We start from the raw sequence: 22,506 nt of genomic DNA on the forward strand, positions 1-22,506 counted from the left end.
CTGCTTGATATAAATGTGATTTTTTTTTTTATGGCTTTTGGCATTTATATATTTCATTACGTCAAAAGGCTTCGCAGTCCAGATGGACGCATCTCACGGTCCGGATTGAAAAATAACCTTCTCTTAGAATGAATTAATAATCAATACTGAGCATTCACAGGATGAACTGACTAATGTTAATGTAGCTACATCAAGTTAATCTCATTAACTGATTCACATATTCATAATTAATCATAATGAATAATCATAATTATTAATATTTCCCCTTTGAGCTAACTCTCTACAGTAAGTTATGGCTTAAATAAGGTTTTATAAGTTCGTAAAAGTGTTTTTAACAGAAACGAAACACACACGTCAGATACATTTCTGCAGAATTTATTTATTTTATAAACTTGCTCATTTACATATGATTTCTTAACAGGTTAATCTCATTTCTTCTGTTAAACACGAGTCCCAGGCGACAGCTGAATCTGTCCAACATTCACTACTGAAGTAAACTAAGCTCTCAGTCCGAGTCCGAAAGGCCCAGAGAACCTCAGAGTTGAATCTTTCTCTTCACTGAAGACTAGAGACTACGTATATCCTTTTATTTTAAAAGACCCATCAAACCTTCTCCTCGGACTGAAAGAGAAGTGTGCAGCAGATGAGCTGCACTACGATGTGTTGTTGCAGACGTCTGGCACTGTCCGAGGCTTGAGTTTGAGCTTGATGGGGTCTTTGGGAGCCAGTAGACCGCTGAGACCGATCTCCAGAGGAACCTGTGAAGGGCAAGAGAAGGTCAGGGTCGAACGAACAAACACTGATACCAGAGACCAATCCGTCTGCTCACCTGTGTCTCCTCACACACAGAGACGTCGAACCTCTGCAGGATCTCCACAATGGCCAGCTTCATGGTCACCTGGGCAAATCTCATCCCGATGCAGTTCCTGGGCCCGAGGCCGAAGGGCATGTACATGTAGGGGTCAATCGTCTCCTTGTTTCCTTTAGTGAACCTGATAAAAGGGCAGGAAAGAGTCATGTTGGCTTGAAGTATGTATACAGACAGTTACTCTAAAGAACCAGCCTTGTGTTCCTAGTGCAACAGTGCCGCTTACTTTCTCAACAGCCTGGGTTCTGGAAGTATTTTTTCCATAGGGATTTTACAGATATTTTCTATAGAGAGTTATAATCTATGAACCAACCCAATCATCTGACAGAGAACGTTCTCAGAACAAGGTCTCTCAAAGTTATGATCAAATGTTCTTCCAGTAACGTTAGTAGTTCATAGTTTTCTGTGGCCTGTTGCACAAAACTTGTTTCGGTTGCTACTCATGTTAGTTCGAGATTAGTTTGAGCTCAAGAAGGTGGATTGGTTTTTAGCAGGGTTCATCACCATGGTAATTTACACTACAAGGCTAACCTGCTCTGGTACATAAAATGTACACAAATTATAGTACCAGATGAAATTTCAATTGAATTTAGTTAATATGTCACTTAGCGTAGAAATGTCCTTTACTGTAATATGTCTGTATCGCCCACCCTTGGCAAAAGTAGATTTTTATACTGAAGACCCTTTTAACACATTGTGACATAAACAAGGAAGTTATTCTTCTAGGAGATTTCAATGTAAATTGGGACAACAAAAGTGATAGAAAAAAGCTTAAAGAGATGACAGATCCTTTTGGTTTTACACAAATCATTGATGACCCTACTAGAATAACAAGTCATTCTAAAACACGAATAGATTTGGTGTTCTCAAACAAACCAGAAAGAATAACTAAATCACATAATTTTTTTAACTGGCCTGTCTGACCATAATGCAATCTTTATATCCAGGATACTTACCAAGAAACGACTTAATCTCAAGAGCCATAACACCAAACAAAACTTTATACCAAAGAATCTAGAATAATATTTATTTACAGCCTTGAATATCCTTGACTGGTCAGAAATGACTTTGTGTAATGACCTTGATAAATGCTGTGATCTAGGTTAAAGATGTTTGTACACACTTTCAAAAAAGGGGAAATTACAAAAAGCTAGTTTACTCTTTGCCTTGGATTGATAGCGAATGCAAACAACTCATGGTACACAGAGATAAACCACTTAAAAAAAGCTCTAAAATCAGGCCTAACTACTGATAGATTAACATTTGCCTCAGCGAGAAACAAGGTTATTCGAGCTCTACGAACAGCAAAAGCAAACCTTTTTATGGCTGTGATAGAGGGTGCAAAAGGAAACTAAATTAGTTTGGGAAAATATCAATAAATTGATTGGCAAACAAGCAAAACACAGTGGAAAAGGCCTTGAACTCAAATTCAATAATGAACTGGTATCGGAGCCGGTTGTCCTTGCAACTAGATTAAATGAATATTTTCTAAATACTATAAATGAAATTACACAACTTTTTCCTTCTAACACTCAAACTTTACGTAATGATGGACCTCTAACTAATGACTTAGATGGTAACGTCCTACTTCAGTCTGTAGCAAAGCTTGATATTAAAGGAATCGAACAAAAAGAAGTGTTGAATATAATCTCCACACTAAGAAACTCTGAGGCAAGGGATGAATTTGGATTTGATACTAACTTTCTGAAACGTTTTAAAACCTGTTTTTTTATGCCCTGTCACTCATTTAATTAATTTATCAATTTCACAGGCAGTTGTTCCTCTGAAATGGAAGGTGGCAAAAGTAACTCCCATCTATAAATCTGGCGACAAAGTAGATCCCTCTAATTATAGGCCTATTTCAAAAATGCAGAAAAATGGGTGGCCAAATTAATTATAGAACACCTCAATAGTGACGGTCCACCCTTACACCCAATACAATTTGGCTTCTGATCTCGCCATTCAACTGAAACCGTTGTCTGTGTTTTTATTGAAAAGGTTACATTTTATCTGGATAGAAATAGTTGTGTTGCCGCTGTTTTTATAGATTTTAAACGGGCATTTGACACAGTGAACCACCTTAAACTTCCTATCAGACTTTCTGCATTTAACTTTACCGATCACACAGTTAAATGGATACAGTCTTACTTAACAGATAGAAAGCAGTGTGTGCAGGTGTGTAATAGTACGTCGCCATACCTGGATTATTCAGTAGGTGTCCCCCAAGGGTCAATTTTGGGCCCACTACTGTTCTCGCTTTATGTCAATGAATTATCTAATGTATGCAAAAATGTAGACACTAAGTAGACCACGCTGATGATACAGTAATTTTTACATATGCAAAAAATCCATGTGAAGCATCCAAACGACCCTCAAAAGCTCTAGATGATCAACAGAACTGGTTAATTGATTCTTGTCTCTGCTTGACTGTTAAAAAGACTGTATCCATGTTCTTCTCTAAACCAACAACACCATTAGCTGGACAAGAGGACAAGAACTACAAAATGTTGAAGTATTTAAACACCTTGGGGTCTATTTGGATTAAAAACTGTCCTCAAAACATTGTAAAAATAACTAACTTTAATATAATGAATTTTAAACATATTAGAGCATCTTTGACACTTTCCTGCACTCGATGGTTCTGTCTCATATTGAGTACTGCATTACCAGCTGGTCATACGCTGGTTCTTCTGTTATTAGACCTATTGAATCATGCCACAAAAGCCTTTTTCTTACCATCACTGTAACATTCTTGATAAATATAGTTTTTTAAGTCTCTCAAATTTTAAAATATTTAAATCTGCTTGTCTGATTTATAAAGTTATTCACAATTTGGCTCCTCCCCCATTGAATGAGTTTATCAAACAGAAATCTCTTAATGGCTCTGGTTTATGAGTAACGCGAGCCACCGTTAGAGGTGACTGTGAGCCCCCATTTAGACGTACATCCTTTTCTCAAAACGTCCTGTCATTTCAGGGCTCAAGGTTTTGGAACAGCATCCCACTTTCAGTGAGGGAATGTACAACTTTTCTTACTTTTAAAACACAATTGAAACTCTCTTGAGAGAGACCCAAACATGCGATCATATGTGAACTGTATTCTAATTTGTTAAGTTTGTAAGATGGGCCTGTGCAATATCCATATTTTATTATTACTTTTCTTTCTCTCTTAGACTCGGTGCAATACAGATGAACTGTAAATTATTTTCTTTCTTTTCCTCTAACTTTTCGCTGTTCTATTGTGTATTTTAATATTTACTGTTGTATTAGTGTGTCTGTCTTTGCCTTATTGTGTTATATATAGTTTTTCCTTTCTTTCTTTTTATGTGTAACATCTACCTGCCAGGGGGTCTGCAGATCGAAATTAGCCTAAGGCTATAATCTGACATATTTACATTTGTCTTAATGTTCATTAATATGCATTGTTCCCTCTTTCTTAAATAAATAACGTTCAGAGAACACTCAAGAGTAACGCTCAGAGAACACTCAAGAGTAACGCTCAGAGAACACTCAAGAGTAACGCTCAGAGAACACTCAAGAGTAACGCTCAGAGAACATTCAAGAGTAACACTCAGAGAACACTCAAGAGTAACGCTCAGAGAACACTCAAGAGTAACACTCAGAGAACATTCAAGAGTAACGCTCAGAGAACACTCAAGAGTAACACTCAGAGAACATTCAAGAGTAACACTCAGAGAATACTCAAGAGTAACACTCAGAGAACACTCAAGAGTAACACTCAGAGAACATTCAAGAGTAACACTCAGAGAATACTCAAGAGTAACGCTCAGAGAACACTCAAGAGTAACGCTCAGAGAACACTCAAGAGTAACGCTCAGAGAACACTCAAGAGTAACGCTCAGAGAACACTCAAGAGTAACGCTCAGAGAACATTCAAGAGTAACGCTCAGAGAATATTCAAGAGTAACACTCAGAGAACGTTCAAGAGTAACGCTCAGAGAACATTCAAGAGTAACACTCAGAGAACACTCAAGAGTAACACTCAGAGAACACTCAAGAGTAACACTCAGAGAACACTCAAGAGTAACGCTCAGAGAACATTCAAGAGTAACGCTCAGAGAACATTCAAGAGTAACGCTCAGAGAACACTCAAGAGTAACGCTCAGAGAACACTCAAGAGTAACGCTCAGAGAACACTCAAGAGTAACGCTCAGAGAACATTCAAGAGTAACGCTCAGAGAACATTCAAGAGTAACGCTCAGAGAACACTCAAGAGTAACGCTCAGAGAACACTCAAGAGTAACGCTCAGAGAACGTTCAAGAGTAACGCTCAGAGAACATTCAAGAATAACACTCAGAGAACACTCAAGAGTAACACTCAGAGATCACTCAAGAGTAACGCTCAGAGAACACTCAAGAGTAACACTCAGAGAACACTCAAGAGTAACGCTCAGAGAACACTCAAGAGTAACGCTCAGAGAACACTCAAGAGTAACGCTCAGAGAACATTCAAGAGTAACGCTCAGAGAACATTCAAGAGTAACGCTCAGAGAACACTCAAGAGTAACGCTCAGAGAACACTCAAGAGTAACGCTCAGAGAACACTCAAGAGTAACGCTCAGAGAACACTCAAGAGTAACACTCAGAGAACACTCAAGAGTAACACTCAGAGAACACTCAAGAGTAACGCTCAGAGAACATTCAAGAGTAACGCTCAGAGAACACTCAAGAGTAACACTCAAGAGCAACACTCAGAGAACACTCAAGAGCAACGCTCAGAGAACACTCAAGAGTAACGCTTAGAGAACATTCAAGAGTAACACTCAGAGAACACTCAAGAGTAACGCTCAGAGAACACTCAAGAGTAACGCTCAGAGAACATTCAAGAGTAACGCTCAGAGAACACTCAAGAGTAACACTCAGAGAACACTCAAGAGTAACGCTCAGAGAACACTCAAGAGTAACACTCAGAGAACACTCAAGAGTAACCCTCAGAGAACACTCAAGAGTAACACTCAGAGAACACTCAAGAGTAACCCTCAGAGAACACTCAAGAGTAACACTCAGAGAACACTCAAGAGTAACCCTCAGAGAACACTCAAGAGTAACACTCAGAGAACACTCAAGAGTTTTTGTAAAATGGAATGTTCACATAACCACTGAAAAAGTTTTTAACCGTTTTTTTTAAAAACTGGACGTTAAAAGAATTCTTTAAGCGCAATTTGATTCCCTGATTGGTAGTGGCTTCTTTGGGTTTCATGGGTAATGTAGTTTCTCACCAGGATTCCTGCTGATAAACACAATTCTTTAACAAAATAGTTGGGATGAACAGTATATCGGCCACAATATCGGTATCAGTCAATATGAAAAATTTTATGTTATTGTTATCGGCCTGAAAACAAAATTTGGCCGATATATTAAAAATAATTTCCTTCAGCTGAGACACTTCACATGTGCACTGTTCGCCATGATGTTTTTGAATTGTTTTAAATATGATTGGAATCACTTCAAAATGAAAATACTGTTAAAGGCAACATGTGCAGCGCAAGTCTGTCATATAGACTATATCAAATTAAAATTAGAACATTATAATTCTGTGCTTGGGACAACAAACTTTTGTTTTTGTAATCAGGCTTTCAGAAATTATATAAAAATTTGGATTTAGATTTATCGGCCAATATATTGGTTATCGGCTTTCAAATATAAAGAATAATCATAGTAATGTGCGATGATGGCTTCAGCAAAATCAGATACCATTGATGAACCTTGTAGTTATCATTAAAAATCAATTCTCCTATGGAATATAAATGGGATTTTCACGTCCAGAACCGACTGTTGCGCTCTATTGTAGCCGGTGCAGCTTCACCAGACCCGTACGATGAGTGAGACAGGAGAAACCCATCCTGACCTCTCTGGTTTGAAGCTCTCGGGGTCACTCCAGTAATCCGGGTCTCTGTGGAGGGCATAGGTCGGGATCATGACGACCATGTCTTTAGGGATGATGAGGCCGTTGATGTCCACTGTTTTCTTGCAGACCCGTTCGAGTCGAGCAATGATGGGGAACAGCCGGAGGGACTCGTTCAGCGCGGCGTCCAGATAGTCCATGTTCATGACGGCTTCGTAGTCCACTGGGGCCTTCAACACACAATCAATGGTTAAAGCCTCAGACTCGTCACACTGATCCCAGCGAGTGATTCATTGGAGTGCTACCTTATTAGGGAAGGTCTCGTCGATCTCCTCCTGCAGTTTCTCCATGGTCTCTGGGTTGGTTGCAAGATTGTAGAAGAAGAACGCCAGAGTGCTGCTGCTGGTCTCGTAACCAGCGAAGATGAAGATCATGGCCTGCGATCTCGATCTCGTGGTCCCTCAGACCTGCACAGGACACGGTTTAAGGTACGAGTCCTCACGTATGGAAGAACATGATAACCCATCTGAGATGCTTCACCTTTCTCTGTGTGTTCCTCTCCAGGCAGAGTTTTCCCTGCCGTCTGAGAATCGACCATCAGCTGCAGGAAGTCAACTCTCTTCTGCAGGAATTGAGAACCATAGTTTAAAACAGCAGAACTATATAGTTGTTCATCTTTAGTGTTTGTTGTACCTTCTAGTGGTCGCTGGCCACCCTTTCAGACTTGATCTTCTGTAAGGCAGCGTAGAAGAAATCGCCCACAGATGTTGGGAAAAAGGCAAAATCCATTTTCTCCATGAGGGGGATGATGAAAGGAAACACAGCTACAGAAGAAATTGTAAAAGGTGTTAACAGTGAATGTTCTCTGAAAGATATGTACAAACATTCTTCCAGTAACATTAATGGAACATAGATTCAGACTTCAGTTTCCTACGTTAGCTTTTGAAGTGTGTTTAACTGACAGGACTAGTTGAGTCCTTTACCACAGATCAGCAACAGAGGGTTCAGGAAGTCAAACTTCAGCATTTTCTTAATGTTGGTCACGAATGGATCTTTGGGGTTGTTGAGGGAGTCGATGTCCACGCTGAACGCTGTGCTGGTCACCACATCCATACTGTACGCACCGAAGAACCTGAGCACATGCAGGCAAGAGAAAGACATTATTAATCTCATTCAGCCTGTATACTCTATATGTAGTGAATGTTTCCTCTGTCCGGGATGTTATTAAAGGCGATTGGTGAGGAAATTGAACACCTTTGCTCAGGTAATTATAGTGATATTATCTCTTCAGATTACGAGAAGCAGTTTGTGATTTTGGCTGAACAAATAGCTGAAACTGAACAAAGGTACCCAGACTCTCTTTTAATCATTCTTGGGGATTTTAATAAAGCAAATCTCTCCCGTGAACTGCCAAAATACAGACAGCACGTTACATGTCCCACCAGAGACAGTAATATACTGGACCACTGTTACACAACATTAAAGAATGCATATCACTCCGTCCCACGGGCAGCTTTGGGGCTCTCTGATCACTGTGTGGTTCATCTTATACTGACCTACAGGCAGAAACTGAAATCAGCTAAACCTGTAATAAAGACTGTAAAATGATGGACTAATGAAGCAGAGCTGGACTTACAAGCCTGCTTCGATTGCACTGATTGGACTGTTTTTGAAGCTGCTACCACGGATCTGGATGAGCTCACAGATACTGTAACATCTTACATCAGTTTCTGTGAGGATACATGCATTCCTACCAGGACATTCTTATCATTCACTAATGATAAACCATGGTTTACTGGGAAACTCAAACAGCTCCGTCATGCCAAAGAGGATGCTTACAGAAATGGGGATAAAGTCTTGTATAACCAGGCCAGAAACAGACTAACAAAGGAGATCAGAGTTGCTAAAAGAAGCTACTCTGAAAAGCTGAGAAACCAGTTTTCAGCAAACGACCCTGCCTCAGTCTGGACAGGCTTGAGGAACATTACCAACTACAAGTCACCATCCCCCCGATCTGCTGAGAATCAACAACTGGGCGATGAGCTGAATGCTTTTTACTGCAGGTTTGAAAAGCCCAGTCTCACACCACACACCCGCTCTGATCTGCACTCCACATGTCCCCCATCACCTCCTGCTCCCCCTCTCCTCCCCCCTCCTGCCATCCAACCCGAGCTTAAGGTCTGTGTGGAGGATGTGAGCCGAGTCTTCAAAAAACAGAAGACTAGGAAAGCTTCAGGCCCAGACGGCATCTCATCTGCCTGTTTGAAAGCCTGCGCTGACCAACTGGCCCCAGTCTTCACGCAGATCATTGGAGCAGTGTGAAGTTCCCTGCTGCTTTAAACGCTCCACTATCATTCCCGTCCCCAAAAAACCCCAAACCACTGGACTTAATGACTACAGACCTGTCGCTCTCACGTCTGTGGTCATGAAGTCGTTTCAAAGACTGGTTCGGGCCCACCTGAAGGACATCACTGGACCCTTGCTGGATCCTCTTCAGTTTGCCTACAGAGCAAACAGGTCTGTGGATGATGCAGTCAACATGGGACTGCATTATATCCTGCAACATCTCGACAGACCTGGGACTTATGCAAGGATCTTATTTGTGGACTTCAGTTCGGCCTTCAATACCATCATGCCTGATCTTCTCTCAGCTAAACTGACCCAGCTCTCCATGCCATCCTCAATCTGTCAGTGGATCTCCAGCTTCCTGACAGACCGACAACAGCTCGTGAGACTGGGGAAACTCACATCCAGGACTCTCACTACCAGCACTGGTGCCCCCCAGGGGTGTGTTCTCTCCCCACTGCTCTTCTCCCTGTACACCAATGACTGCACTTCTAAAGACCCCTCTGTGAAGTTCCTGAGATCTGCAGACGACACCACTGTCATCGGCCTCATCCAAAACGGGGACGAGTCTGCTTACAGTCTGGAGGTTGAACAGCTGCTGTCTGGTGCAGTTATAACAACCTTGAGCTCAACATGCTCAAAACGGTGGAGATGATAGTGGACTTCAGGAGGAACAGCCCAGCTCTTCCCCCACTCACCATCATGAACAGCACTGTGGCATAGTGGACTTCAGGAGGAACAGTGGAGTCATTCATGTTCCTGGGCACTACCATCTCTCAGGACCTGAAGTGGGACAATCACATTGACTCCATTGTGAAAAAGGCCCAGCAGAGACTGTACTTCCTTCATCAGCTGAGGAAGCTCAACCTCCCACAGGAGCTGCTGATTCAGTTCTACTCAGCTGTCATTGAGTCTGTCTTATGCACTTCCATCACTGTCTGGTTTGGTTCAGCTACCAAATCTGACATCAGGAGACTACAACGCACAATCCGGACTGCGGAGAGGATTATTGGTGCTCCCCTGCCAACCCTCCAGGACCTGAACTCTTCCAGAGTGAGGAAGAGAGCTGGTAAAATCACCACAGACTCCGCTCACCCTGGACAGCTCCTGTTTGAACTGTTACCATCAGGACGGCGACTCCGATCACTGGCCACCAGAACATCTGGGCACAGGAACAGTTTCTTCCCACAGGCCATTTCCCTCTTGAACAGTTAAAATGCCCCCCCCCCCCCCCCCTCAAGGCATATGCCTGTAAGTGCAATACTCTGACTGTTTAGTGCAATCCCTCTAAACTCAGGAGATATTTATATTTATTCATACTACTCACATACTATAAATATGTTTATAATCTGTAAATGTTTATTCTGACTAAACGTAACTGTGACCTAATATTTTTTGATGCTATTTTCATATTTTTATTCTTAGAGTTTGTATTACTTTGTTCTTGTTGTGTTTGTATTGTATATGTACACTGGAAGCTTCAGCACCAAGAAAAATTCCTTGTGTGTGCAAGCACACTTGGCAATAAAGCTCTTTCTGATTCTGATTATTATGCAATATGCCTCACTCTTTAATATCCACGTTTTCTCCTCGAGTTGCTGATTTCCCCAGATTCTGAACTAGAATTTGAGAGTGTGTCTTCATGATGCCAAACATCTAGAGTGAGAAACAGCAGTCCATCATCATCATCATCATCATCATCATCATCATCATCACACACAGGTAATGTTTGATATTTATTACGAAGTGAAGAATCATTCATCTCATTTCTTGTTTGTTTGTACGGTAGTGCAACAGTACTGCCTTCACGTAATGCTTCAGATAAGCGATATAATAGCAATTGTTAGCGTGAGAATGATTCAGATAAAGTCTCACAGACCTCCTTTAACCTCCCGCTGGTGAAGGAGGGCGAGAGAACGCTGCGGATTCTCCTCCAGTCGTCGTCTTCAACGATGGACACGGCGTCGTACAGTGGCCCGTTCAGACGAAAGTTCTGCCAGATCAGAAGACAAATGTGGACACAGTGAAGATACAATTCCCAGAGAAACTTTGCGTTCTCTCTCAAATCTTTTGCATTCCCTGAGAAACTTTGCGTTCTCTCACAAATCTTTTGCGTTCCCAGAGAAACTTTGCGTTCTCTCACGAATCGTTTGAGTTCCCAGAGAAACTTTGCAGTCTCTCACAAATCTTTTGCGTTCCCAGAGAAACTTTGTGTTCTCTCACAAATCTTTTGAGTTCCCAGAGAAACTTTGCGTTCTCTCACAAATCTTTTGCGTTCCCAGAGAAACTTTGCGTTCTCTCACAAATCTTTTGCGTTCCCAGAGAAACTTTGCGTTCTCTCACGAATCGTTTGAGTTCCCAGAGAAACTTTGTGTTCTCTCACAAATCTTTTGCGTTCCCAGAGAAACTTTGCATTCTCTCACAAATCTTTTGCATTCCCTAAGAAACTTTGCGTTCTCTCACAAATCTTTAGCGTTCCCAGATAAACTTTGCGTTCTCTCACAAATTTTTTGAGTTCCCTGAGAAACTTTGCGTTCTCTCTCAAATCTTTTGCGTTCCCAGATAAACTTTGCATTCTCTCTCAAATCTTTTGCGTTCCCAGATAAACTTTTCATTCTCTCACAAATCTTTTGCGTTCCCAGATAAACTTTGCGTTCTCTCTCAAATCTTTTGAGTTCCCTGAGAAACTTTGCGTTCTCTCTCAAATCTTTTGCATTCCCAGAGAAACTTTGCGTTCTCTCTCAAATCTTTTGCATTCCCAGATAAACTTTGCGTTCTCTTTCAAATCTTTTGCGTTCCCAGATAAACTTTGCGTTCTCTCACAAATCTTTTGCGTTCCCAGAGAAACTTTGCGTTCTCTCTCAAAACTTTTGCATTCCCAGAGAAACTTTGCGTTCTCTCTCAAAACTTTTGCGTTCCCAGATAAACTTTCCGTTCTCTTTTAAATCTTTTGCGTTCCCAGATAAACTTTCCGTTCTCTCACAAATCTTTTGCGTTACCAGGGAAACTTTGCATTCTCTCTCAAATCTTTTGCGTTCCCAGAGAAACTTTGCGTTCTCTTGCAAATCTTTAGCGTTCCCAGAGAAACTTTGTGTTCTCTCACAAATCTTTTGCGTTCCCTGAGAAACTTTGCATTCTCTCTCAAATCTTTTGTGTTGCCAGAGAAACTTTGTGTTCTCTCACGAATCGTTTGAGTTCCCAGAGAAACTTTGCAGTCTCTCACAAATCTTTTGCGTTCCCAGAGAAACTTTGTGTTCTCTCACAAATCTTTTGAGTTCCCAGAGAAACTTTGCGTTCTCTCACAAATCTTTTGCGTTCCCAGAGAAACTTTGCGTTCTCTCACAAATCTTTTGCGTTCCCAGAGAAACTTTGCGTTCTCTCACGAATCGTTTGAGTTCCCAGAGAAACTTTGTGTTCTCTCACAAATCTTTTGCGTTCCCAGAGAAACTTTGCATTCTCTCACAAATCTTTTGCATTCCCTAAGAAACTTTGCGTTCTCTCACAAATCTTTAGCGTTCCCAGATAAACTTTGCGTTCTCTCACAAATTTTTTGAGTTCCCTGAGAAACTTTGCGTTCTCTCTCAAATCTTTTGCGTTCCCAGATAAACTTTGCATTCTCTCTCAAATCTTTTGCGTTCCCAGATAAACTTTTCATTCTCTCACAAATCTTTTGCGTTCCCAGATAAACTTTGCGTTCTCTCTCAAATCTTTTGAGTTCCCTGAGAAACTTTGCGTTCTCTCTCAAATCTTTTGCATTCCCAGAGAAACTTTGCGTTCTCTCTCAAATCTTTTGCATTCCCAGATAAACTTTGCGTTCTCTTTCAAATCTTTTGCGTTCCCAGATAAACTTTGCGTTCTCTCACAAATCTTTTGCGTTCCCAGAGAAACTTTGCGTTCTCTCTCAAAACTTTTGCATTCCCAGAGAAACTTTGCGTTCTCTCTCAAAACTTTTGCGTTCCCAGATAAACTTTCCGTTCTCTTTTAAATCTTTTGCGTTCCCAGATAAACTTTCCGTTCTCTCACAAATCTTTTGCGTTACCAGGGAAACTTTGCATTCTCTCTCAAATCTTTTGCGTTCCCAGAGAAACTTTGCGTTCTCTTGCAAATCTTTAGCGTTCCCAGAGAAACTTTGTGTTCTCTCACAAATCTTTTGCGTTCCCTGAGAAACTTTGCATTCTCTCTCAAATCTTTTGTGTTGCCAGAGAAACTTTGTGTTCTCTCACAAATCTTTTGCGTTCCCTGAGAAACTTTGCATTCTCTCTCAAATCTTTTGTGTTCCCAGAGAAACGTTTTCCTCCAACTCACTTTTTTTAATCATCTCCACCTTTGCTCCGTAGTATTTCAAAACTAACGAAATAATCTTCCTTTCAAAGTCCTCAGTAGATAATTTCAGTATTTGACCAAACTGATTTCCTTTCAGAATGATGATAAAGATGAAGGTGATTTTTACCCTTCTGTTGGTGAAAAGAGAGTAACATTCTTTAATCAGGATGGTTTTGATGATGGATTGATCCAAGATGCACAGCACAGGCTGCCTCGCATCGTAGATACTGTGAAAAACAAACAATTCAGAAAAACATTACATTCAGAAGAATCATTCAGTTCATTATAACTAGAGGTGTAAAGTCCAGGGGTCAGAGAGTAGAAGTCCTGCCATATTTTTATTCCACTCATGAACTCAGTCAGCTGATTTCACTAATTAATTCTACCACCTGGCCGAAAACTGTGCTACTTAGCAAATCCAGGTGTTTGGAACAAAGTACCGAGCAGGATATTTTATTTTCTGAACCTGGACTTTCCACCGCTGACATTTAGTCAGTTTGGCTGAGAAAAATTAAATTGTCAGATACATACATTGAGATACATTGAGATACATCCTACTCTGGCCACCGAGCCAGCTCAGTCATGTGGGGCCAGATGGGTTTGACCTGGTCTGTCTAACAGCTAGCTTGGTCCTCAGTTTCCATGGAGGTCCCACATGGGTTAGCCCAGATTAAATGAACACTGCTCAGTGTGCACACTACAAGCTGCTAAATGTAACACTGCATCAGTTTATGTTAATGGAGTTATTGAGATAATTAAGTGATTAATTGAGTGATGACTGAGCATTATTGAAGATACCTGATGATAATGAGCAGAATCACTGAAGGAAAGAGAAACACAAGAACTACAACTGACTTAAGCCACAGCTTTAGATGAAATCAACTGAAGATAAAAGAAGACATTAAATCTCTGAAGATCTCAGCAGAGGAGGATTAAACAACTCCACAAACAGCATTACCAGCTTAACACATTACTAACCAGACTGACTTTATTTCTGTAGATGTTGATGTTTTATTGAAAATAATAAAGTTGCCATTATGGTGATCAGTTGTGTGCTTTAATTGGGCTCTTGACCTTTGACTTTTTAACCCTTAAACCCTTAAAGTCCCTCAAGTAGGGTTTACTTTTGAGTCCCTTGGGGTCAGATAGACCCCAAACTTTTACAGAGCGATTGCATAAGGAAATATAATTTTTTTACATGGAAAACTATATATCATTTTTTTTATTTACTTCTCAACTATACATTTTTGCTGTGTTTTTGTGGGTATTTGGTAGTTTTTTACCTATTTACTGCACAAATACTTAACAATGTCATAAATTGGCTCATTACAAATAATTTTTTTATGAAAAAATCACTTGAATGATGATCTTAAATAAATATAAATAGTTTTTGGACATTGCTCTGTGTTAGGGATAGAATACCGCCATCTGTAGGTTTGTGGAAAAACTTTAGGAATTATAGTTAAAGAGAAAGAGAGTGCAATGACTACATTATCCAATAGAGGTCCATAGGGAAGTTATGCAAAAGTTAAGCTACCTTTCATCTTTCTTTTATTTGCCATTTTCCCTCTCTTTCTCATGATTGTTCCATGTTGCATTTGTGCTCTAGTATTTGTCCTTCATTTATGTATGGAATGTTTTCAGATTTATGCCAGTTTTGTTGATTTTATTTGCCAGTTTCTATAAAAATGCTCTCTGTTGCAGTCACACACATGTGTGTGTTTGTGTGTGTGTGTGTGTGTGTGTGTGTGTGTGTGTGTATGAGACAGAAAGTTCGTTCCACTTTGTGTTTATGCTCTAGGACCAGATCTTGATATAAATGTAGACATTTTCAGATTTATACTTGATTTGGTTGATTTTTTTTTTTACAAAAAAAGAGAATTTTTTTTTATTTTTTTTATTTTTTTTCATTTTCAATGTGGGGTCAATCTGACCCCGAGGGACTTAAACGGTAAAACATTTTTTACACACCTTTAGAACAACCAAATCAAGCCCAGATTTTTTGTGCATGTTTAGATAAATTATTTAGGAAAAGTCACAGAGTCTCATGGCCCTGAGATGAAGGGAACACTTTTTAAAAATGGAGGAAAAGTCTAGTGGGGTCAGCTGCAGCCCAAGGGACGATTAAGGGTTAACATAATTTTTTGTCTGGCTGTTTGTTATGGCGTGAACAGCGAGAGAAAGTGTGATCAGCGAGAGAAAGTGTGATCAGTTGATGTTGGCTCATTGATGATAAGAATATAATCATCATGTTGTGGCTTAATTCACTGATCTTATGTCTGATGTTTATATGGGGGACATTTGTTATTAATTTCTGTTTGACTATTGTAGTGATTCTACAGCAAGAGACTCAGTTTAATCAGAAATTATCAGAATGCTTTGTACACTAAGCACATTGGACTCCTGCGAGATCAACTCCCACTCAGACATCAAGAATCAGCCTATGAATCTCAACAATGGTAACTTGTTTCAATTCCACAATGCGTTCTGGGAGCCATGGATGAGTTTTCTATGATGCACCCAGAATGCATTGCGGCATGAAGAACATTGACGAGATTAATACGGTGATTCCTGATGTATGTGTGTCTAAATCTCACAGGAGTTTGATTGAGATGGCGCCGCCGTGAAGACTTGATTGAGAAGACTTGACCGAGAAGACTTGATTGAGATGGCGCCGCCGTGTTCGGTCGCCGTTCAGGTCGCTCCGCTAAGACTTTACTTTTATTTATTATTCTACTCTCTTTTACTCTCTATTTTTTCCAACGGATCATCTGCTTTGATCTGTTACGACAGCAAAACACTTCTGGAATTTGGTTACCGCTACACTGACCTGTTTCAGGACACTTTCTCCAATCTTCCACCTGAGATTCGCCGGGACGCCGAGTTGAACAATGGCCACTCGAGTCGACGGCGAAGATTCAAAAAACACCGCGGGAAACGCGCTGGGATCCGCAACAGACTGAGAAAAAGAGCATTCAGTCCTCCTCTCCCGAGCATTTTGCTCGCAAATGTCCAATCCTTGGAGAATAAGATGGACGATCTTAGAGCCAGGATAAGTTTTCAACGGGACATGAGAGACTGCAACATCTATTGTCTGTCCGAAACATGGCTCACGCCAGCGGTCCCGGATACAGCCGTGACGCCGTCCGAGAACTTCTCTGTTTTTCGGATGGACAGAACAGCCGAGGCCGGGAAATCTAAAGGCGGTGGAGTGTGTTTCATGATAAACAAGAAATGGTGCGATCCTAGGAACATCTCCATTCTTTCGCGATCCTGCTCGCCTCACTTGGAACATTTAACTATCATGTGCCGGCCTTTCTACCTGCCGAGGGAGTTTTCCTCGGTCATCGCCACTGCCGTTTATATTCCACCACAGGCAGACACGGGGCTGGCTTTATCTGCCCTCCATGATGTGACCAGCGGCTTCATAAACAAACACCCCGACGCTGCTTTCATCGTCGCGGGTGATTTTAACAAAGCAAACCTAAAGAAAGTATTGCCAAACTTTCACCAGCATGTCTCCTGTCCCACACGAGGAGCAAACACACTGGATCATTGCTACTCTCCGTTTAAGAACGCCTACAAAGCTCGGTCACAGCCAGCTTTTGGCAAATCGGACCATGCCGCCATTTTCCTCACACCGGAATATAAACAAAGGCTCGTTCAAGAGCCCCCGGTGAGGAGGGAAGTCAAACGCTGGTCATCCCATTCAGAGATCACGCTACAGGCAGCTCTTGATGACGTCGACTGGGACATGTTCCGCGCGAGTTCTGAAGACGTCAGCGAGTTCACAGAAGTGGCGCTCTGCTTTATTAACACACTGACAGAGCAAGCCACACAAACAATAACTATAACGTCCTTCCCTAATCAGAAACCGTGGGTGGACAGTTCAATTCGCACTGCAGTAAACTCGCGCACTACCGCTTACAATGCCGGTCTCCTAACGGGGGATATGAGGGAGTACAAAGCTTCATGTTACGCCCTCCGGCGCGCCGTTAAAGCCGCAAAACTCCGCTATAAAGACCGAGTGGAATCTCATTTCCAACTCAACGACTCCCGGCGGATGTGGCAGGGACTGAGGACCATCTGTGCTTTTGGAACTAAATCCTCTGCAGAGGTGAGAGCTGATCCGTTGCTGGTGAACGAGTTAAACTCTTTCTACGCTCGCTTTGATGGTAATCGCGGCAGCGCGACTCCGGCGAGTGACGCGTCAGAGAGAGTCCCTCAGAGCAGCAACGGTCACGTGATCTCTGTCTCGGAGGACGAGGTTCGGAGGGCACTCAAACGTGTGGATGTCAGGAAAGCTGCTGGGCCGGATGGTATTTCAGGTCGTGTTCTGCGGTCCTGTGCTGATCAGCTCGCAGGGCTCTTTACATCCATATTTAACGAGTCCCTTGCTACATCTGTTGTCCCCACCTCCTTCAAACGATCCTCCATCATCCCTGTACCTAAGATCAGTAAACCCTCTTGCCTAAATGACTATCGTCCAGTGGCTCTCACATCTTTAGTCATGAAGGTCTTTGAGAGACTCATTAAAAACAACATTTGCTCCTCCATTCCTGACAATTTGGACCCTCTTCAGTTTGCCTATCGTCCCAATAGATCGACTGAAGATGCCATTTCTCACGTCCTTCACTCCTGCCTCACTCACATCGACAGCAAAAGTGGGAACTATGTCAGGCTGCTATTTATTGACTATAGCTCAGCCTTTAACACCATAGTTCCCATTAAGCTAACACACAAACTCCTGGATCTAGGCCTGAATTCTTCTCTCTGCCTCTGGATTGAAGATTTCCTCACTGGCAGACCCCAGGCAGTGAGAGTAGGCCAGTTCACCTCCACCTCCATCACCCTGAGTGTTGGAGCTCCACAGGGCTGTGTGCTGAGCCCCCTGCTCTACTCTCTCTACACCCATGACTGTTTGTCCACACACAGCTCCACCTCGATCATCAAGTTTGCTGATGATACTGTTGTCCTGGGTCTCATCTCCAACAACAATGAGACGGCATACTTGGACGAAGTGGAGCAACTGACATCATGGTGCCAGGACAACTGTCTCTCTCTGAATGTTAACAAGACCAAAGAACTGATTGTGGACTTCAGGAAGAGACAGCACCGGTCATACTCCCCTCTCATGATCAGCGGGACACCGGTAGAGAGAGTGAGCAGCTTCAAATACCTGGGTGTGAACATCTCCGAGGATCTGACCTGGACTATACACATCCAGACACAGGTGAAAAAAGCCAGGCAAAGACTGTACCACCTGCGCCAGCTGAGGAAATTCAGGGTTTCACCAGCCATCCTGAAAACTTTCTATCGAGGGGGCGATAGAAAGTGTCCTGACTCAGTGCATCACAGCGTGGTACGGGAACAGCACCAGTCACGACTGCAAAGCCCTGCAAAGAGTGGTGCGCTTATCCGAGCGCATCTCAGGCTCAGCTCTCCCGTCTCTGCAGGACATCTACACCAAACGCTGCAGAGGTAGAGCTACCAAAATCATCAGAGACATAAATCACCCTGCAAACTCTCACTTCACCCTGCTGCCATCTGGTAAGCGCTTCCGTAGCCTGATGGCAAAGACTGAAAGACTCAGGAGGAGTTTCTTCCCCCAGGCCATCAGACTCCTGAACTCAGTCACGTGACTTCACTTCACCCCGCACACGCATAAACATCCAGTTTATACATTAACATTCACATACTGCCATTGCACTGCACTTTACGTTCCTATTGTTACTGTGTAACAACCTGTAATAAACCTGTTTGCACATCATACTCCTGTTTGCACATTATACTCCGATTTGCAATTATACCTATTGCATGCACATCATACTTCTCTATATATAAATATATATATATATTTTATGTTAACCACTTATTTTTAAGTCTACAGTTTATCTCACTTATCATATCCACTTACTTTATATTTTATATTTTTATTTTATTTTTTTATTTTTATCTTATTTCCTATTTTTATCTTACTTGATTTATTTATAACTCTACTTATGTTAATACTTTTTATTCTAATTTTATTCTATTTCTATTTTAATTTCCCTTGTGTTCTTGTAACTGTTATTTGCACTGTCCATGGAGCGGACCTGTTTACATTTCACTGCCAGTTGTATATTGTGTATATAACTGTGTATGTGACAAATAAAACTCTTGAATCTTGAATCTTGAATCTCTTGAGTTTGAAAGTGTTTATAAACAGGAGTGCAAAACATTTTTACAAAACTTTTTTTTTTTATCATTCAGTTTATCTGATTAAAACACTGCTGGATCTCATGCTGAAAGTCACATGGTTATTATAATCAATGCTTCTCATCACATAAGCAAACACAGAGAATACCACTACATGTTTACATCTGTATCATAAACAAGTAGCCAAAATCATCTGATCATGTTTTCTCTTGCTGTTCTCGCCATAACAAACAGCTACAGCAACCAGAGAAAATCTGTTGTTCAAAAGTCAAGAGCCCAACTAAAGCAAACACTGATCACCATAATGGCAACTTTATTATTTTCATTAAAACATAATCTACAGAAATAAAGTCGATCTGGTTAGTAATGTGTTAAGCTGGTAATGCTGTTTGTGGAGTTGTTTAATCCTCCTCTGCTGAGATCTTCAGAGATTTAATGTCTTCTTTTATCTTTGGTTGATTTCATCTAAGGCTGTGACTGAAGTCAGTTGTAGTTCTTGTGTTTCTCTTTCCTTCAGTGATTCTGCTAATTATCATCAGGTATCTTCAATAATGCTCAATCATCACTCAATTAATCACTTAATTATCTCATTAACTCCATTAACATAAACTGATGCAGTGTTACATTTAGCAGCCTGTAGTGTGCACACTGAGCAGTGGGTCAATCCCAGCGGTCACCACCAGTGTGTCCTTGAGCAAGGCACTTTATTCCATGTTGCTCCAGGGGGATTGTCCCTGTAATAAGGGCACTGCTTTGGATAAAAGCGTCTGCCAAATGCATAAATGTAAATGCAAATGTAAATGCGCTAACCTATGTGGGACCTCCATGGAAACTGAGGACCAAACTGGCTGTTAGAGTCCAGGTCAAACCCATCTGGGCCCACATTACTGAGCTGGCTGGGTGGCCAGAGCAGGAGGGTCTGCTCAATGTATGGATCTGACAATTACATTTTTCTCAGCCAAACTGACTAAATGTCAGCGGTGGAAAGTCCAGGTTCAGAAAATAAAAAGTCCTGCTCTGTATTTTGTTCCAAACACCTGGATTTGCTAAGTAGCACAGTTTTCGGCCAGGTGGTAGAATTAATTAGTGAAATCAGCTGACTGAGTTCATGAGTGAAATATGGCAGGGCTTCTACTCTCTGACCCCTGGACTTTACACCTCTGATTATAACTGTATGATTGATTCACTTTTTTTATCATTATGACCGTCATCCTCAGCTCTTCATTACAGATCTTACTGATCTCATAATGTGGAACCTTCAAACATGTTTGTCATTTTATCTTAAACTGACGCATACACAGAATAATTTCTGTTTATATGTTCTGAAATTATTCTTTCAGATAATTCATTGAGATTGATCAGTGAAGTGTTATCTGTCTCACACTCACCCCCAGATTTGTCCATACTTCCTGAAACAATCGAGATCGAAGTTATGAAACCCCTGAAAGCACACGACAGACGAGTTCACATTTAGACACGTTTAGAAGAGTCATATCAAAAACACTGAGAGAGGACTATAGTATTCACATGGATCTTTAACAAACCTGCGATGGACTGATGGAGAACCAGTAGATCATCAAGATCCGGATGTGACCTAAGATAAGTTATCAGACTCATGCTGTATTTACTTTAAAATAAACTCACCTCTCGATATCTCAGCATCGTTCCGAAGAATGGGATGGGTTTGGGACCCTGTATTCCCAACTTCTTGAAGTGACTGTGAGGCCAGGATCCATATCTGGAAGTGACAGCAAAACCATTTGAACAAAACCATCCCAGAGGACAAAATATTCTGAGAACGTTTCGCTAATGTTCGTATTACGTTATGAAAATGTGGTTTCTGAAAGTTAGCTGTTATTTTAGACAGATCTTAGTACAATATCACCTGACACAGTGACTATAATCGGACCCTTCACATGAGTCAAACGAGTAGAACTAATTATTGAGTTTAGTAGAGTGTCACTTACATAACCAGAAGCGTCACCAACAGCACGAGCAGAGCCCATGTTTCAGCGGAGAAGAACAGACTGTAGCTCATGGTCTCTGATCCTGGGGCGCTCAGACTAGAATCACACACAGCGAGGAGGAAGAGGAGCTTTATGGGAATTTTATTCAGCTCTTGGTTACACATTAACTAACAGAGAACATGCAAATACGAGAGCTGGAGCGTGTTTTCAACCTCTGCACTAAACATTGGGACACTAAATATTCAACTATATTACTGATCCGCCCGCATTGACACTTTACAATAAGGTTCATTAGTTAACATTAGTTAACTACATTAGTAAACATGAACTAAAAACTGTACTTATGAACTGTACTTATGAAGCATTTATTAATCTTTGTTAATATTAATTTCAACATTTACTAATACTTTCTTAAAATCTTGTTAGCATTAGTTAATGCACTGTGAACTAACATGAACAAACAATGAACAGCTGTATTTGTGTTAACTAACAAAGATGAACAAATACAGTAAGAAATGTATTGCTCATGGTTAGTTCATGTTAGTTAATACATTAACTAATATTAACTAATGAAACGTTATTGTAAAGTGTTACCAATACTTGTGATTGCATCTTATTCTATGGCTGGTCTTTCCTGGAAAACCATCATGCTTTCATCTTCTATCAGTCATTGAAGTTATGGCACACATTACATCATGGTGTTGTAATTACTGTATAGGGGGAGTAGCTCGATAAGATGTTTCGTGGGCGGAGTCTATGCTAATAGGGTGGAGTCCGTCAGCAGCCATGGGCGGGTCTATGCTAATAGGGCAGAGTCCGTCAGCAGTTGTGAGCGGGGCCTATGCTAATAGGTAGAATGAAACACAACATGTGCTAACTGAAATAAAACAAGTTGATAAAAAGATTTAATCTAATATTTGATGATTTTACTTTTGGCGA

At 41.1% G+C, this 22,506-nt stretch overlaps 1 protein-coding gene across 1 annotated transcript; it reads right to left on the bottom strand.

Moving 5' to 3' along the window:
• Positions 1-360: 360 nt before the first annotated feature.
• Positions 361-22,501, bottom strand: cyp3a65 (cytochrome P450, family 3, subfamily A, polypeptide 65). Its single transcript, XM_079812614.1, is given in 15 exon segments — positions 361-758; positions 830-992; positions 6,737-6,963; positions 7,039-7,179; positions 7,181-7,200; positions 7,274-7,355; positions 7,427-7,429; positions 7,433-7,557; positions 7,717-7,865; positions 10,647-10,735; positions 10,959-11,072; positions 13,530-13,629; positions 20,989-21,041; positions 21,245-21,338; positions 21,568-22,501. Coding segments are annotated over 15 exon segments (1,629 nt in total). The 5' UTR covers positions 21,732-22,501; the 3' UTR covers positions 361-653.
• Between the last annotated feature and the right edge of the window lie 5 nt (positions 22,502-22,506).

Source organism: Gobio gobio (genome assembly GCF_949357685.1).
Source record: "Gobio gobio genome assembly, chromosome: 3".
In the NCBI taxonomy this organism is placed as follows: Eukaryota; Metazoa; Chordata; class Actinopteri; order Cypriniformes; family Gobionidae; genus Gobio; species Gobio gobio.